At 38.1% G+C, this 19,596-nt stretch overlaps 2 protein-coding genes across 2 annotated transcripts; both read left to right on the plus strand.

Moving 5' to 3' along the window:
- Positions 7,564-8,089, plus strand: LOC109229569 (histone H4-like). Its single transcript, XM_019395052.1, has one exon. It carries the CDS (start codon positions 7,637-7,639, stop codon positions 7,946-7,948), a length of 312 nt encoding a protein of 103 aa, XP_019250597.1. The 5' UTR covers positions 7,564-7,636; the 3' UTR covers positions 7,949-8,089.
- Positions 14,262-14,888, plus strand: LOC109230320. The gene has a single exon (XM_019395830.1). The coding sequence runs from the start codon at positions 14,262-14,264 to the stop codon at positions 14,886-14,888; it is 627 nt and encodes a 208-aa protein (XP_019251375.1).

Raw genomic sequence — 19,596 nt, forward strand, 5'->3', positions numbered from 1 at the left:
TCTTTTTCTTCATTTTTTTTGACTCCAAAACTGCTCCTTAGCCTTCCTTATACATATATCACCTGCAAACCATGAAAAACACTAATAAGAGCATTTTGTTATTACTTTTAGCATTAAAACTACACAAGAAGGTGATTATTTAAGGTGTGATTATAGTCAAATTCACTTATTATCAAATAGCCAAAAAAATATGATTTATAAACGTTGAGAAGTGTGTCATGCTAATGGGGGGTGGGGGGGGGTAGGGGGGGGGATAATTAAAAGATTAAAGTAGTAAATTTTAAAAGGAAAAACAAGACAAAATTTAGGTGATTCAACAATATTTGCCTATTCCACAATCACACAAAGAACAATCTTTAATTACTGCAAAAGAAGAGATCGAAGAAGTTGTAATGGGTGATTTACAAATGAAAAGGTAGAGACCTTTATTTTACAATAGGATACCCATTGTTTTTCTAAATCATTTACTTAACAATAGGATAAATTATGATAAACATTCTTATACGATCTTTCAATTTTAGATATACCCATTGTTTTTCTAAATCATTTACTTAACATCCGTATATTATAAAAATCCTATTCATTCTTATTTTCCTTCTAATAATAGTTAATATTTGGCTGAAGTTGCCCTTATCCCCATTCCCATTCGCGCATTGTACATCATTTTTCGTTAAAAGCCAATAAATTCTCCATCTGACGTTTTGAAGGTCCACTGAAATCCACTTCCCTTAGAAAGCTTGTTGGAAGTTCTGGACCACTCAGTTGAACAATAAGCGAAAATACAGTAAAACAATGAACACATTAATCATAGCTTAATGAAACTATTTTCCTTTGGGAAAATAAAATTTCTTAGTAGTTAATGTAATTAAGAAATATGTTAGCATACAAAGGAGGACAAAGAGAAAAAGAACGTGAAGGCTGCCTATACGAGAGTTGAGACGCCTTCTCAATTTTTCCATTAGTTTTTCAATGATATGATTAAGAATTAAGTAGTTTCTATGTATCAGTTAATAATTTGACGAAAAATAAAAACTAATTGTAGATGTTTTTTTAATTGCCTTGCTGGCCATCATTTTGTACCTATCTTCTTAATTATTTTCCAAATTTAGATAACATTATGGTTTTCTGATTTGATCCTCACGATGTATTTCAAAGTATCTCACAATTTTCCTAACCGCCCCAAGGCAACCAGTTTGTTCACTGAGTTGTGGACTCCACATCTCGATATGGGCAGAGTTATATTCTAATTTTCAAGTGAGTTTTTGGCGAGTTAAACCATAAAAAATCAGCTACTATGGTTATAAAAAGGGGTTCTTGAGCAGAATTAGGGAATAAGACTGATATAAAGAAGATTTCAATACAATATCAACGTTCTCCGACAATTCTAAGCTAAGGACTACAATGGCTCCTGTATATATTCATCCTTTGCAAAGATTACCTCTGTTCCATCATCGACACACCACTGCACCACTTTCAATTTTCTTCCTGGGTTATATGAAAGATTGGATTCGAGGTGTTCGGACAACTACTTTAGTTCTCTGTTCAAGTTCAAATTGGGTTTGTAATTTGTGGTTTTCTTTTAAATTAGATATCCGTCGCTGGAATTTATTATTGTACATCACCCGGCAACAGCTTTAGACGGGGGTTTTATGTTATCAGAGTTATCAGAAAAAATGCAGTTGATTATGGTGGTTTTAAAATTGGGAAGAGATAGGAGAAACGACCCAAAATCACTAAGGGTCGTGGTGCCGGATATCATTGTCGGCAAGCCAACACCAAGAAGTTAATTAAATTCCCATTTTTAGTATTTATTGAAATCAATTCTTTCATGCGTTAAACAATAAATAATAATTCACTGAAATAAAGTGTTGTCCTTAACAAACTAAATGTTGAATAATCCCATAATCATCCCAGAACCCGGTGTCACGAGTGCATGAGCTAGTTCTAGGAAATCAAATGAAGTACAATAACTGTCTGGAATACAAGTTGGACAGAAGGTAAATACTATACACTGAATGAGACTATGCTGGTTGCGGGTCGCCTCGAGAGATGCAGCTCACCTAAGTCTCCGTATCATCCATGCTACTACGCCCATTAGGCCACTAGAGGTACATGTGCCTGTGCAACAAAAATGTACAGCAAGTGTAGCATGAGTACAAAAAATAACGTGTACTCAGTAAGTATCCCGTCTAATCTCGAAGAAGTAGAGACGAGAGGTCGACTTCGACACTTACTAGTGGTCCAATAATAATATATCGACAATATAGTAAATCGAGGATTTTCATAAAAATAGTTGTAACTCAATAGCATGAGGCAAGTAAACAATCCTTTCGTTTATAGGAAATTCCCAAATTCATTTTCATCATTTATACATTTATCTCAGGCCATGGAGAACAAATATCAACATCAATAAATTTCAAGGCAAGCATGCGCAACTCATGCCGAGGTCGTACGACCCGATCCAACAATATTTAAACTGTGCACTGCCAGAGGGTCGAATGGCGAAAACCATAGATGCATCTATTTAATCTACCGTGGCGTTCGGCCCGTTCCACAATATATAAACACACTCAAACAGTCAATCAAGAATTCATCAAGGAGCAATTATCCAAGAAAGAGGCAATTTCTCTTTTAAAATCAAGAACGATGACTAGTCCTTTAGAAATTCATTTATACGTTCGATATGTTTTTAAGCATTTTTTTTTTAAATTTGACAACAAGATTTCAAATATTGCAAGTAAAGCATGCTTTTGGGTCCTAGACTACCCGGACTTAAGCATAATAGTAGCTACGCACGGACTCTCGTCACCTCGTGCTTACGTAGCCCCCACAAATAGAAGCACATATACAATTAATTCACCTACGGGGACAATTCCCTCTTACAAGGTTATAAAGGAGACTCACCTCGCTCCGAAGCCTATATCCCTATTCAAGAACACGCTCAAACCTCCAAATCGGAGCCGAACGATCCAAAAACTATTCAAATGGGGTAAGAACTAGTCAATACATGCTCAAAAGTTCATATTCTAATTATTAAACTAATTTCCCAACCCTAAATGCAAGGTTCCTAAAATTCATCCCTGGGCTCACGTGCCTGGATTCCGAAATTTTTTGAAGAAAGTTGTTACCCATAACCTAAGGATCAAGAATATATGATTTCTACACCATTCCATAACCATTTTTCGTGGTCAAATCTAATTTTCAGCCAAAACCTAGATTTTTCATCTAAACCCTTGATTTCACCAATTTTTACATGTTAATCTAGCCATAATCTATGTATTAAACTCATGTTGTGTAGAAATTACTTACCTCAAAGTGCTAGGTGAAAACCCTATTCCAAAAGCTCCAAAAATCACCTAAGAGGATGAAGTGAAATGAAATAATGGCCTAAATCCCGCATTAAAAGAGCCGGACACAGCCCTATGATGTCGCATTTGCGACACCAGGTTCGCAAATGCGAGGGTCGCAAATGCGACAAAAGCCTCGCAAGTGCGATGCCTGGTCTCAGCTGTTGGGATCACAAATGCAACCACAGACTCGCAAATGCGACGTCTGCTGGGATCGCAAATGCGGCAAAAGTGTCGCAAATGCGAACACTGCCTGGGTCGCGCTTCATCGCAAATGCGAGGTTCGCATTTGCGGACAATTTCTCGCATTTGTGAGACCTGCAACTGGTGCAAAGAACACCAGAAAATTTGGTGTTCTTCCAACTCCTCCCATACGTCCAAAACACACACGAGGCCCCCGGGACCCCGTCCAATCACACAACTCAGTCCCATAACATAACACGGACCTGCTCGAAGCCTCAAATCACGACAAACAACGCTAAAACCATGAATCGCACTCCAATTCAAGCTTAATGAACTGTAAAATTTCAAACTTTTACTTTCGATGCTTAAACCTAACAAATCACGTCCAATTGACCTCAAATTTTGCACACAAGTCATATTTGACATTACGGACCTACTCCAACTTCCAGAATCGGAATTCGACCCCGATATCAAAAAGTCCACTTCCGGTCAAACTCCTCAAAAACCTTCAAATTTCTAACTTTCGCCAAATGACTCCAAAATGACCTATAGACCTCCAAATTCACTTCCGATCGCGCTCCCAAAACCAGAATCACCATACGGAGCTATTCCTAGGCTCAGAATCCCAAACGGACATTGATAACATTGAAATGCATTTCAACCCAAACTTATGGAATTCTTCCAAAATGCTAACTTCCACAATATGCGCCGAAACACTCCCGGGTCATCCAAAACCCGATCCGGACATACGCCCAAGTCCTAAATCATCATACGAACCTGCTGGAACCTTCAAATCCCGATTCCGAGGTCGTTTACTCAAAATTCTAATTCTTGTCAATTCCTCCAACTTAAAGCTTCCGAAAAGCAAATTCTCTTTCCAAATCAACTCCGAACTTCCCGGAATTCAATTCCGACCATGCGTACAAGTCATATTACTTGATATGAAGTTTCTCACAGTCTCAAACTGCCGAACGACGTGCTAGAGATCAAAACGACCGGTCGGATCGTTACAAACCAGGTCTAATATTTTTAGGGAGTGTCCATGGTGCTGGCGTTCTGATGGAGAAGTGAGAAACAAGTTTGGCATGAAATCTGTTGACGGTCATGAATTTTTCCGGCAAGGCTCCTCCAACTTTTATTCAACTAATTATGTCCTGTATCACAACTACATCTATCTCTATTATTATTAATGGAAACCCATTTGAATATTTTACACCTACCAGAGGCCTGCGCCAAGGAGACCCATTATCGCCATATCTGTTTATCCTTTATCTTGAAATGCTCTCGCACACAATCCACACAACAATTGATTATCATGCTTGGCAACCAATCTCCCTTGCTAAAAGGGGACCTCAACTATCTCATTTATTTTTTGCTGATGATATTATTCTAACAGCAAAAATTACTCCTAATACATGCGAATCAATTGTTGATACTATTACCCAGTTTACCAATCACTCGGGCCAAACTATAAACTTCCAAAAATCAAATATTTTCTTCTCAAAAAATTGCTCAGTAATTACCAGAACATCAGTTCTCCAACTCTTTCAAATGAAGGAAGGAAAAACCTTTGGAAGATATTTAGGATTCCCTATCTTTACAAAACCTCCATCAAAAAGGGATTACCAATTCTTACTAGATAATTTCAAAAATAAACTAGCGGGTTGGAAAACAAATTTTTTATCCAAAGCAGGTAGGACAACACTAATTCGTTCTACCTTAAACCAACTACCAAATTACCTCATGCAATATAATACAATACCTAACTCTATGCTCTCATATCTCACTCGCTATCAACGAAATTTTCTATGGGGTAGAACTCCACAAAAGAAAAAAATGCATCTTATTAAGTGGAATAGTGTAACACGATCGTTAGAGCAAGGAGACATGGGCATACAAAATATCTCAACATAAAATAAAGCATTACACGCAAGTTTTGCACGGAGACTTTTCCAAAATCCCAACCAACTTTGGGCACAGGTACTTCTACACACATATATACGCCCAAAACATCTTATAAAAAGAAATGCCTCATCTACTTGGCAAAATATAAAGCGTGGCTGGTCCTATTGTCGCTTAGGATATAAATGGAACCTTACCAATGGCCAACATGTGTACTTTTGGATTGATCCTTGGATCAAACAAAAATTCACACTTCGCACTTGTATAGCTGGACCATTACCCCGTTATGAGGAGCAAAGATTAGCCTCCGCTTATTACTACAATCATGAATGGCATTTGGAAAAATTACCTTTCCTATTACCAAATCAATTAAAGCTTACCATCAAGGATATATACATGCCTCTATCACACACAACCTATGATCAAATTTTTTGGGCTCTTACCCCAAATGGTCTCTTCTCTATAAAATCTTGTATACATCACTCATCCCTAATACCATTCACCACTCTTCTTACAAATGGATTTGACATCTAAAAATTTCACCAAAAATGTCTTTCTTTCTTTGGTTAATATCCCATAACAGACTTCCTACTGCTACGTATCTCTCACGTCTAGGTATTATACATTCACCTATATGTACACAGTGTCATCTGGCTCCTGAAACAATAACTCATATTTTTCTTGAATGCCCAAGTGCACTTCAGCTATGGGCTTACCTCAAATTATCTCTCCCAACTCCGAGTACTGATACAACTCAAATGGATAATACATCATGGTTGTATGATATTATTCATACACCTCTATCATCCACTCCTCATCAAATCCCTTCTACTACACTGTTACCTTTTGCACTATGCCATTTATGGATTATAAGGAATAAAAATACATTGGAAAATAAAAGAATTCCTTTAAATATTCACCTAATAATCACTGCAGCAGCAAAATATTATTTTTTAACATATAACAACCTAAGAAAAAATCATGCCACACCTCTTTACATTAAATGACATCCTCCAGCTGCAAACCACTATAAACTAAACATAGACGAGTCTGCCTTATCTACCCACAGACAATATGGCATTGGTGGAGTTTTTCGTAACCACCAAGGCAACTGGATTATGGATTTTGCAGGACAATCGAACCCGGGTACAAGCGTCCAGACAGAACTCCTTGCACTACTAATGAGACTGAAAATTATTGTACAACAGCAAATCATACCCATTGTCATTGAAACAGATGCGCAACAACTCATCGGTATGTTCCAAACAACTACTATGCATCATACTAACATTATTAATGATTGCAGGTTGTTACTTCTACAGCCGGGCCTCATATCCAACATATCTACGGAGAGCAAAATTGTGTTGCAGACAGTTTAGCTAAATATGGAGCCACGCATGCAGAGGATAACTGCATACTTTTTGCACACCCACCACTTTTTGCCACACCTTCTTACCAGCAAGATCAGAAAGGAACACTACAAAGGAGGCTCGTAAATATCAACATAACTGCTTCAACACAATCGCTCCCTGCTACATCTACTTTTTGTAATACTAATGTTTTGCCTAGTTATCACTTACTATCTAGCTAGTACTGATCCCCATATAGGGGAACTTGTAGTAAATCCTACGGTTTCTAGCTTAGCTACTACGATGCATATGACACATATTGTTCCTTGTACTAATTTTACTGTTTAATTATCTTCTATAATATAAGTTCTTCTTTTCGGCCAAAAAAAAAAGTATACAAAAGGTCCTATTTTCTTTTCTCTAATGTATCAAAATATTTATATTTTGGCTTAAACTAGAACAAGTTAAATATTGTAATTAACTTAATTGTTTCTTGAATAAGGTTATCATTTTCTATAGAAGTCACGTACTGTACAAATTTTAAAACATATGCTTCTTTAATTCCACCTAAATATACGGGACCACACACTCCACGTCACCGATCCGCGTACTTAGAGGTCTAAGCATCGATCCACGTTTAAGGCAATAATGCTTTTCCACCGTAGATACATACTCCCATCAACGGCTCACAGAAAAAGAAAAACTCTATCCCCAAATCTGAAAACAAAATTCAAATCATACCGCCAAAACCAAAATCCCCAAATCAAGTCCTTATAAAACCTAACCCTACCCTCCTTTCTTTTCCATCTCAAATCAAAATCCATATTCTTCTCAGTTCAATTACTCTACCAAAAAATGTCAGGCCGTGGAAAGGGAGGCAAGGGTTTGGGAAAGGGAGGAGCAAAACGGCACCGTAAAGTTCTCCGTGATAACATTCAGGGAATCACTAAGCCAGCTATTCGCCGATTGGCTCGTAGGGGTGGAGTGAAGAGAATTAGCGGGCTGATTTATGAAGAGACGAGAGGAGTTTTGAAGATATTTTTGGAAAATGTGATTCGTGATGCTGTTACTTACACTGAGCACGCTAGGAGAAAGACTGTTACTGCAATGGATGTTGTTTATTCGCTGAAGAGACAAGGCAGGACCCTTTATGGATTTGGAGGTTGATTTGTGTAATTTTATTTGTGTTTGGGGGGAAATGGAGTTTAGTTGGTGTTTAATTTTAGTATTGTTGATGAAAGTTATGAGATCATTGTAATTGAGTTATTTGTGTTAATGAAATGGATCTCATTAGTATTTCAGCTATAATTCCTGCTTCTTATCTTCTATGAATGACTATTTTTAGATCTCATTTCCTACTTCTTTTCTTTTTGCACTTTGAGGTGGTTTAATAACTTGAAATGATGCTATTTGCCATTTCATATTTACATGCAACTCTAATGCTAATTCTACGAGGATTTTAATGTGCCTGTATATATTGAGTAGATCTACTTCTGCTCACTGTTTGTATTGCCCTTTCATTGCGTGCCTTTTTTGTAATTTGTGATTTAAATTGGTTTGGTTTTGGATTGGATTTGTCTTATCCTCATAAATTATAAACAAATGCATAGAGTAAATAATGGTGCATATTTGTCTTGATTCTAAAAATTATATTACCATGGAACTACAGGTGATGTTTGGTGTTTGACTGTTTGCTATGTGGTTGCAAATTGTTATTTTGGAATTAAGATTTACTCAGATGTTCAGATACACAGTTCTGGGAATGTGTCATTTCTGGGATTTAGAATTAGCCTGTTTGACTGCGAATAAGCTATGCTGATTTGTGCGGGTTCCATTAATTACTGACAATATATAAACCGGCATCTTCTTCTCAGTAAAATTGTGCTATTAGAAGGTTGAGTAAAAGCAGAAATCAAAATTGAGAGGAATAAAATAATAAAGTAAGCGCTTCCAGTTTAATTTTCTCTCCATGCGTACTGTTGTCAAGTATCTTGTATATGCAAGTTTTGCCAGTAAACTATTGGTATGAAATCATCATCCTTGCTAAGTTTACTGAAGCATATATTACATAAATCTGAAAACCTGGCCATCTTTATGAGTTTTGCCAAAAAACCATGACAACTTACTATGTGTAAGTCAGGTATCACACTGTGGGTGTTGCTCAAACTTTTGCCTCGCTGTGGCAAATTAGTCTTTTGTGCAGCGGAATGTTTTTTTTTTTTGTTAAACGGATGCATATTATAATTAAAAAACCAACTGCCCGTTAGGGTGTACAAAAAGATCGTTTGTGGGTGGGTATGTGATACCCCCCTCTAGTATACTATTCATATCACTATTACAGTCCATTATTTTCCTTTCAAACACAGTTCCTGCGATGTCTGCCCAAAAAATGTGATTGACAAACACCGGAGGAATTGTTGTTACAAAACATCTTCAATTTTTTTTTTCTTGCCCCTTCCTTTGCCAGCATGTCAGCAACTTTGTTGGTCTCCCTGTAACTGTGCTTCACCACCACGTCGCCTAGTCTTTGGACGATTGATCTGCATTCATAAATAAGTGAGTCAAAATAGAGGTTTCCATTAATTAACATTCTAATTACCTCTGTTGAATCAGTGTTTATCTCCAAAGGTGTGAATTGTCTTTCTTCTGCAATTTGCAGTCCTTTAAGGAGAGCATTTTTTTTTTTGGTTAAACGGATGCATATTATAAAAATAAAAAAACGCAGCGTAATGTTATTGCTGTTGTAGTCTGTTGTCCTTTAAAAGAAAATAAATGTCCTTACTAGTCCCTTCCTACTAAAGATTTTGAGTAAATTATATGTGCATTTGGTTACTCAACTTTGACTGAATAATATAAAAAATTTCACTTTAGTTTTCCTGGACAGATGTAGAGTCAGGATTTGAAGTTTTTGGTTCGGGATTGTAATCTTTTTAAGTTACTGAGTTCTAATTTACGTACTAATTTGCACACATTCAATGAATTCGTTAAAACAAATACGAAGTTGGACCAAAGTTACTTGATTTGACGGAACATGTAAGCCATAGGCTAGCTCCGCCCATGTCCTTGGTTATAGATAATGCCTATGCTAGTGAAGTACAAGTTGGCCAATGTACTTTAGGTTCTGATTGTGGTAAAAGAATATGCAAGTCTTATTAGGCCATGCTCACAGGGGGATGATGTAGAATGTCCCTGAAGTTGAGAATGTTAGCACTGTTGCATAAGGCTAAACGTATCGGATTTTGAGGGACAAAGTCAAGGAACCTGGATTAAGCAAACAGCTTTATGTTCACACGTTCTACTGTTAGTTGCTTTTGACTATGGATAGGTTAGTATACATTTGGAATAGAAAATGATGATTCTATCAGTGGTACGAGGCATGTTGCTACGATCACAATCAATTCAGATCATTCGTGAATTTCCTTTCAAGTTTCACCAAAAGGTCATCTGAGATTGTCACGACCCGGATTTCTCACCGACGGAATCGTGATGGCGCCTAACTCTTGAATGCTAGACAAGCCAACAATTACGGTTTTAACACATTAACAATTAACCCAAACAGAAGTAAATACTCTCTCCGTTCCAATTTATGTGAACCTATTTGACTGGACACGGAGTTTAAGAAAAAATGAAGACTTTTGGAATTTGTGGTCCTAAACAAGTCAAAAAGGAGCCCAGAGTATTTGTGTTTTTGTAAAAGCTTCTCATTAAGGGTAGAATTGTAAGTTTCAAGCTAAATTGTTACCAAATTTAGAAATGGGTCATTCTTTTTCGAAAGGACCAAAAAGGAAATAGGTTCACATAAACTGGAACAGCGGGAGTAATAACTAAAGCTAAACAGATATAAAGTGCGGAAGTGTTATAACAGCTCAAAAACTCCAATACATGTCTCCCCCAATGATCTGGTGTCACAATTCACAAACGTCTAAGAAGTTCTACAAATACTGGTTTAAAAGAATTACAATTGTTCTCGAAATGGAAAGAGACAGAAAATCCAAAATAGAGGGAAGGGGACTCCAGGGTCTGCGGACGCCGGCAGATCTACCTTGGGTCTCTCGTGGACTGAAGGCAGCAACCCAAACTCTACTCATGAGGTCTGGCACTGAAATCTGCACAGAAAGTGCAGAGTGCAGTTTCAGTACAACCGACCCCATGTACTGGTAAGTGTCGAGCCTAACCTCAGCGAAGTAGTGACGAGGCTAGGACACGACAACAATATAAACCTGTGCAGTTAAATCGTATACGAGAAAAATAATAACAGAAATTTAACAGATAAAGACGGGGATGGGAAACATGCTGAGGGGAATATCAAATTCTGACAGTAATAAAGTAAAGAAGCAAGGTAAATATTAGACTTTGAACCAATAGAAATGATAACACAGTAACACATGCACGACATCACCCTTCGTGCTTTTACTCTCGTCCTCACCATAAGAATCAACAGAAATAGCACGACATCACCCTTCGTGCATCAACACTCACTGAATATGGCACTGCATCACTCTTCGTGCATTAACACTCTCTCACAATATCGTGCACGATATCACCCTTCGTGCTTTACACTCTTCCTCACCCAAACAATATAAACAATAATATCCCGGCAAGGGAATCATCTATAACCAATCTCGTTTCAACAGTTAAGTTCACAATGTAAGTCTCAACTTGAGTCAATACTCAACAATAACCCAATAACAAGAAAATATAACCAAACTCGCTCAACATAAAGAGTAACCAGCTTAAGCATGAACAATACGTGATAAGAGACACAATGGTTACAAGTATAAGACTCATTTGCATGCTATGACCCAACAACAACGTATAGATATTCGACACCACACCTATATGTCATACTCAACAACTAAACACGTAGCATTTAAGACAATAAGACTTATTCCCTCAAGCTAAGGTTAGACCAAACACTTACCTCGATTCCACGGCCAAAAATCAAGCCTCAATTACTGCTTTAGCTCTCGGTTCCGCTTCCAATCCGCTTGTATCTAGTCATAATTATCTTAATAACATCAATAAATGCTAAAGAACTCAATTCCCATGCTTAATTATAGATTTCCCAACATTTTCCCCAAAAAGTCAAAAACCGACCCCGGGCCTGCTTGGTCAAAACTCGAAGTTCGAACCAAAACCCGATTACCCATTCACATACGAACCCAAATATGCAATTGGTTTTGAAATCCGACCTCAATTTGAGGTCTAGATCCCCAAATATCGAAATTCCTAAATTCTACCCAAAAACACCCAATTTTCCCTTGAAAAACCCTAAATTTTGCGATGAAATCATGTAAAAAGATGAAATAGATTGAAGAAAATGAGTTAGAAATAGTTTACCTATGATTTGGAGAAAGAACTCTCCTTTGAAAAATCGCCTATGGGAGCTTAGGGTTTGAAAATTTGAGAAATGAGTTCAAAATCCCGTCTAAGTCATATTTTGATAAGTTGCAGATGTCGCATTTGCGACAAGAGCTTCGCAATTGCGAAGCTCGCAAATGCGAACCTGTTGCATTCCTGCTAATGTCGCAATTGCGAACCGTTGGTCGCAATTGCCAAGGCTGACCCTCGTGTTGACTTCGCAATTGCGAACTAAGCTGGCCCAGCCTTTTGATCGCATTTGTGATGAAAGGCTCGCAATTGCCAAGCCTGTGAAGCTCGCAGTTGCGAAGCCTGATCTCACAATTGCGAGATCAGAGGCCTACAACAGCTGAATGATACCAGCAATATTTTTCCTAAGTCCAAAACACCCCGTGGCCTATCCAAAACTCACTTGAGCCCTCGGGGCTCCAAACCAAACATGCACACAAGTCTAAAAATATCATACGGACTTGCTCGTGCGATCAAATCGCCAAAATAACATCTTAAACAACGAATTTAACACCAAAGCTCATGATTTTCTTAAGAACACTTGAAATTTCTATTTTCGCAACCGGACGTTCGGATCACGTCGAATCACTTCCGATTCTCACCAAATTTCATAGAAACTTAAATACCATATTAAACTTGTACCGGGCTCTTGAACCAAAATACGGGCCCGATACCAACGACACACACTATTCCATTTCTAAAAATTCTTATATTTTCCAGCAAATAATTTTCTTCAAAAAATTCATTTCTCGGGCTAGTGGCATCGGAATTCGATTCCGGGCATACGCCCAAGTCCCTTATTTTATTACGGACCCTACAGAACCGTCAAATCACGGGTCCGGGTCCGTTTACCAAAAACGTTGACCGAAGTCAACTTTAATCAATTTTAAAGGCCAATTATAATATTTTTCTTAAATTTCACATAAATGCTTTCCGAAAACGTGCCCGGACTGCGCACGCAAATCGAGAAGAAAGAAAATGAAGTTTTCAAGGCCTCAGAACCCATATTCGGATTCTAAAACAAAAGATGACCCTTTGGGGTCATCAAAGAGATAGCCTGAGGAACTAGATTCAGTTGTTTGTATTCACAAGTTTAGTTTCCCCTACAAGTATCGGAGGAGAAAATAACATATAGTCTGAATTGTATTTGGAACTTAATATATTTTCTAACGCTATCAAATGTAATCTTTATTGTAAGTAATAAGTGTTTTTCCTTTCTTGTTATCACTGATATCTAGTAGCGGATTTCACTATTAACTGTTAACTGCAGTAACACAAGTTTTTAGTAGTACTTGTTCGCCGCATTTTTATCGAACTTCAGTTGTTTGTGTTCAGATAACTGATTGTGATACTTCTGATGTGGCTAGTGTTGTGGGCTAGCCTTGTTAGTTATTAGTTGGGTTATATTCTGTAACTGGGCCTGACCCAATTTGTATTTATGTTTTTCATTCTTAGTAAGGATATAGGCGGGTCATTTTAGTACAGAGAAGAACAATAGCTCTTATTCTAGAATATTTCATTTTCAGAACTCTCTCTGAGCTAAGTGTAAATTTCAGCCATGGTTGATCAACTCAAGCTTGAGTTTGCATTTCTAACATGGTATTAGAGCGGGAAGCATTAAATCTGGTCCTTCAATCCTTTTTCGATGCTAAGCTCGTAATCCTTCACTCGAATCTTTTCAATTTCGCACCTAAGATCGTTTTTATGTTTTTTCTTTCAAATTCGTTCTTCCGTCTCTCTATTTGAGGTTCGAAGGTCCTGGATTCTTCATAAATTGTGTGATTCTTCGTCAAATTGTGAGAATCTCTATGTCGATTAGAATTGTTCGGATATCTAGGGTTTTTTTGATCGCCGGGTTCCATCTGGCTGAGTTCATCTGGTGTGTTAGGGTTTCTCATTGGAGCTCATTTCAAAGATTAGATTCTTCTATTACTACTAGAAGGTCGTCTCCTTCCGGTCGCGAAGGTGTTGGTAACCTCGTCTCTTTCATCGTCTGTTCTTTTGATTGTTGATCGAGATTTTTGAGTAGTAAAGTCAATTAGTTGTTTTTGATTTTCTTAAATTGTTGTTGTTCTATTTGATATTGTGCCGGATTTGCCTTTCGTTCGCTATGACGATTACTCCTCCCTGCGATGCTACTCCTATTGCTGACAGAGGAAACTCTTCTTTCTCTCGTCCTACTGCTTTTCATCTTGATGACTATACTCACCCGTGCCATCCTCTTTATGTACATCCATCTGATGTTTTAGGAGCCTCTCTAGTTTCCACTCCTTTTGATGGCACTAGCTATGGAAACTGGCGTCGAAATATTCTGGTGGCCTTGTCTGTACGCAATAAATTGGACTTTTTAAATGGCACTACTCAAAAACCACCTGTTGGTTCCCCTCTAGTCAGGCAATGGCAACGTTGTAATGATTTGGTTGTGTCTTGGCTGACCAATTCTCTCACCAAGGAGATTTCTCGTAGTGTTGAGTATTCAGAACTGGCCAAAGACATTTGGCATGAGTTAGAGGAGAGATATGGTATGGCTGATGGTGCTAGAATTTTTGAACTTAAGAAGGAGTTATCTCACATTTCTCAGGGTCATTTGGACATAGCCTCCTATTTCAACAAAATAAAACAACTTTGGGATGAAATAGCTTCCATTTCTGTTAATCACCTCTCTGTATGCACATGTGGGGGAAATAAAAAGGCTGAGGAAGAGCAGAAGGTTACCAATTTTAATGGGACTCAATGAGACTTACCTCCAAGTCAGAAGTAATATCTTGATGATAAAGCCCCTTCCATCTATGAGTACAGTTTATGGGATTCTACTAAGTGATGAGAAACAAAGGCAAGTATCCTCCATTTCTCAGTTTCCTTCAAACTCTGCTTCCTTTAATGCTGGAGTGTCCAAACAATCCTCCCCCTCTAAGGTGAATTTCAATCCTCAAAGACCAGACAATCAAAGGTCTTCTATCATTTGCAAGTACTGTAAGAAACCAGGGCATTCTATTGAAAAGTGCTACAAGCTGCATGGTTTTCCTCGGAATTTCAAATTCACTAAAAATAATACACCTAGGAGAACTGCAGCACATGTTGAGGTCCAATCTCCTGTTAACTCTGATGAGACAAGAAATGCTGGTGGTCCTGTCATGCATACTGAATCTGAGCAGCTTTACACTTTGCCTGGGTCAGATCAATACTCCCAGTTGATCATTCTGCTTCAACAGTCTCACATTTCTGATTCTCCTGCTACTCCAAATCTTTTGGCTTCTACTAATTTTGCTGGTAAGTTGTTGCCTGAGAATGGGTTGTTCAGAACTTGTTTATTAACTAAAATAAAGAATACTATTTGGATCATAGATTCTGGGGCATCTGATCATATGACCTTTGATAAGTCCCTTCTCTTTGACATTCAGACTCTACCCATTCCTTACTTAGTTTCTCTTCCTAATGGTTATAAAGTTAGAGTTACCAATATTGGTTCATTAGCTTTGTCCCCTGATCTTACCCTTCATAATGTTCTTTATGTCCCTAGCTTTCAACACAATCTCATTTCTGTTTATAAGTTAGTTGAAAAATCAGGTGATATAGTTCAATTTACCAACACTGGTTGTACTCTACAGGGCCCTTCATTGAAGAAGCCAGTGGTGCTTGGTAGACCAGACAATGGGCTTTACAAGCTGTTTCAACTTCCTGCAAATTCTGGTCCTTTGTGTTGTCATGCTACTTTACCCAATGTTTTTCCTTGTTTTATTCCTTGTAATCCTTCCTCTACTGAATTTCCTAGTGCACCTAGTAGTCATGCAAGTTTGTCTATTGATCATACTGATGTAGCCACTGATGCACATGTTAATAAAGTGAATAAAGAGGATGTTGTTTGGCATTACAGGCTTGGACACTTGTCTTTTTCCAAAATGAAATCTGTTTCTGCATGCAATCCACGTTATCTTCTAAAAAATCTTTCTCTTATCCTATTTGCCCTTTAGCCAAACAAACTAGATTACCATTTCCTGATAGTTCAATACAATCAACTGCCCCTTTTCAATAAATACATATAGATACTTGGGGACCCTACCATGCACCCACATATACTGGATCCAAATATTTTTTGACCATAGTTGATGATTATACTAGAGCTACTTGGACCCATCTCCTAGGGTCCAAAAGCAATGCCTTTGATATGTTGAAAGCCTTTATTGCCATGGTGGAGACCCATTTTCACACCAAGGTGCAAACTGTACGAAGTGATAATGCATTGGAATTGGGGTCTAGTCTTTCTGGTTCTCAATATTTCTCTGTTAAGGGAATTGTGCATCAAACCTCTTGTCCTCATACTCCTCAACAAAATGGGGTGGTGGAGAGGAAGCATAGACACTTGCTTGATACTGCTAGGGCTTTACTTTTTCAGTCCCATCTTCCCATTAGATTCTAGGGTGATTGTGTCTTGACAGCTACCTATTTGATCAACAGGTTTCCTTCTCCCTTTTGTTTCACAAGAGTCCTTTTGAACTTCTTTATGGTAAGCCTCCTTCCTACTCACATCTTAGAGCTTTTGGTTGTCTTTGTTATTCTACTGTGCCTATGCCTCATAGAGATAAATTCCAACCAAGGGATGTACCATGTGTGTTTGTGGGGTACCCTTTTGCCAAGAAAGGCTACAAGTTGTACAATTTGGAGTCTCATTCTTGTTTTGTTTCTAGGGATGTTGTATTTCATGAACACATTTTTCCTTTTCTCAAATCCTCTTCTGTCTCTTCTACTATGTGTCCCTTCCCTTTCTCTACTTGTTTTGATGACTTATCTCCTGCATCTCACCCTGTTCATACTCCTTCCTTGGGTACAAGCCCTATTTCTTCTTCATTTCCTTCTCCCTCTCCCGCTTCTTTTCCTTCTGTTCCTTCTGTTTCCACTCCGCCTTCCTCCTCTTCTGTACATCAACCTTCACCTTCTTCATCTCATTCTCCCATTTCATCATCTCTTTCTCCTGCTTCTCCTCCTTTAAGAAGGTCCACCAGGGAACACAAATAGCCTGCATATCTTCAAAGTAATGTCTGCAACTCAACTTCAGTTGACTCCACCTCTGATCCTCCACCTCCTATTTCTAGTTAGTTGCCTGTTCTTGAGCCTTCAACTTATTCTCAGGCAGCAGTTGTTCCAGAATGGCAGGCTGCCATGAGAGCTGAATTTGAGGCTTTGGAAGCTAACAACACATGGCAGGTTGTTCTTTTGCCCTTTGGGAAGAAGCCTATAGGCTGCAAATGGGTCCAAAAGGTTAAGTATAGAGCTGATGGTAGAATTGAAAGGTATAAGGCTAGGATAGTGGTTCGGGGTGATACTCAAGTTGAAGGTATTGATTTTCATGAAACTTTTTCTCCAGTTGTAAAGATGTCTACTGTCAAGACTCTTGTTGTTGTGGCAGTTAAGAAGGGATGGCCCCTATTTCAATTGGATGTTAATAATGCTTTCTTGCATGGTGATCTGGATGAGGAAGTGTATATAAGACTTCCTCCTGGTTTGTCTATTTCTTCTCCTTCTTCTTCTGTCCCTTTAGTGTGCAAATTGTAGAAATCTCTTTATGGTTTGAGGCAAGTATCCTGACAATGGTATGCCAAATTATCACTAGCATTACAGTCTATAGGGTACCACCATTCTTACAATGACTATTCTCTGTTTACCAAGGGTTCAGGTGATTCCTTGGTTATTATAGTTGTGTATGTGGATGACATTATTTTGACTGGAACTAACATGAATGAGATTACTGCTTTAAAGTGTTTTCTCCATGACCAATTTAAAATAAAGGATTTGGGGCTGCTTAACTATTTTCTTGGTATTGAGGTGCTGTACACTCCATCTGGTGTTTTTCTTCATCAGAAAAAGTTTATCAGTGATTTGCTAAAAGAGTTTCATTGTGATGTCTGTACCCCTGTTGTTTGCCCTATTGAATTGAATGAGAAACTGATGGCATCTGTTGGTGAACCTTTGCCCAATCCTGAAGTATACAGAAGCCTCATTGGGAAATTGAATTTTCTCACTCACACCAGGCCAGACCTCTCATTTGCTGTGCAGCACCTTAGTCAATTTGTGCAGAAACCTTGTGTTCCTCATATGAAATCTGCCCTCCACCTCATGAAGTATCTGAATGGTACTTCTGATCTTGGGATTTTCCTTAATAACTTCTCTGATTTTTCTGTTCAAGTTTATTGTGATAGTGATTTGGGGTCTTGTCCTGATAGCAGAAGATCAATGACTGGTTTTTGCATCCTGTTGGGTGGCAATTTGGTTTGCTGGAAATCTAAGAAGCAGCCAATTGTCTCTCTCTCTTCAGCTGAAGCTGAATATAGGTATTTGAGCAAGGCTGTGGCAGAGGTCACATGGTTAGCTAGGCTTTTGGCTAATTTTGGCTTGACTGACATATCTTCTATTCCTGTTTATTGTGATAACCAGGCTGCAATTCACATTGCCAAGAACCCTGTGTTCCATGAACGAACCAAGCATATTGAGTTGGATTGTCATTTTGTTCGCACCAACTTGGCTGATGGTTTGGTTACCGTGCTCCATACTTCCATCCACTCAAATGGCTGATGTCTTCACCAAAAGTCTGCCTGGTGCTGCCCATCATTCATATTTGTCCAAGTTGGGTGTTTTATCATACTCCAACTTGAAGGGGGGTGTTCGGATAACTGATTGTGATACTACTGATGTGGGCTAGTGTTGTGGGCTAGCCTTGTTAGTTATTAGTTGGGTTATATTCTGTAACTGGGCCTGGCTCAATTTGTATTTATGTTTTTCATTCTTAGTAAGGATATAGGCGGGTCATTTTTGTACAGAGAAGAACAATAGCTCTTATTCTAGAACATTTCATTTTTAGAACTCTCTTTGAGCTAAGTGTAAATTTCAGCCATGGTTGATCAATTCAAGCTTGAGTTTGCATTTCTAACAGTTTGTCACAATTTCATTTTGATGAAAAAGCAGCAAAATTGTCCTGCATCCTAAGGATGAACTTGTACAAATATGGTCATCGTTGCCAATCGCCATACATAAATCTTGGAAGAACATTGAGTTTGAATCGCCTCCATCGACTTGGAGATCATAAAAAGGGTAACAACTAACAAAATGTGTGGAACCACTCCTATGCAAATTCAGTCTTTTATGCTACTTAGGTGAACTTTTATTAAGGTTAAGGGTGTGTCCGTTATAAAGAAAACTATTTTCCTAAGTTAAAAATTCTTAATATCCAACTCTTTAAATTTAGAAACTAATTCAAATGAACTAACTAATAGAATAAAACATAATCGAAGAAAATTGTTCTTTCTTTGGTTTTGTAGCCAAGACTTATAGCCTGTTTGGCCAAGCTTCTTTTTGGCAAAAAGTATTTTTTTTTTTTTGCCAAAAGCACTTTTGGTCCAAAAACTTGTAAGGTGTTTGGTCCGAAACCTTTTAGGTAAGGAAAAAAACGTTTT

This window comes from Nicotiana attenuata, chromosome 7, assembly GCF_001879085.1.
Source record: "Nicotiana attenuata strain UT chromosome 7, NIATTr2, whole genome shotgun sequence".
Classification (NCBI taxonomy): Eukaryota; Viridiplantae; Streptophyta; class Magnoliopsida; order Solanales; family Solanaceae; genus Nicotiana; species Nicotiana attenuata.

Excerpts from the sequence above, each read along its gene's own strand:
- LOC109230320 (XM_019395830.1), top strand. The coding sequence starts at position 14,262 with ATGACGATTACTCCTCCCTGCGATGCTACTCCTATTGCTGACAGAGGA.
- LOC109229569 (XM_019395052.1), top strand. The coding sequence starts at position 7,637 with ATGTCAGGCCGTGGAAAGGGAGGCAAGGGTTTGGGAAAGGGAGGAGCA.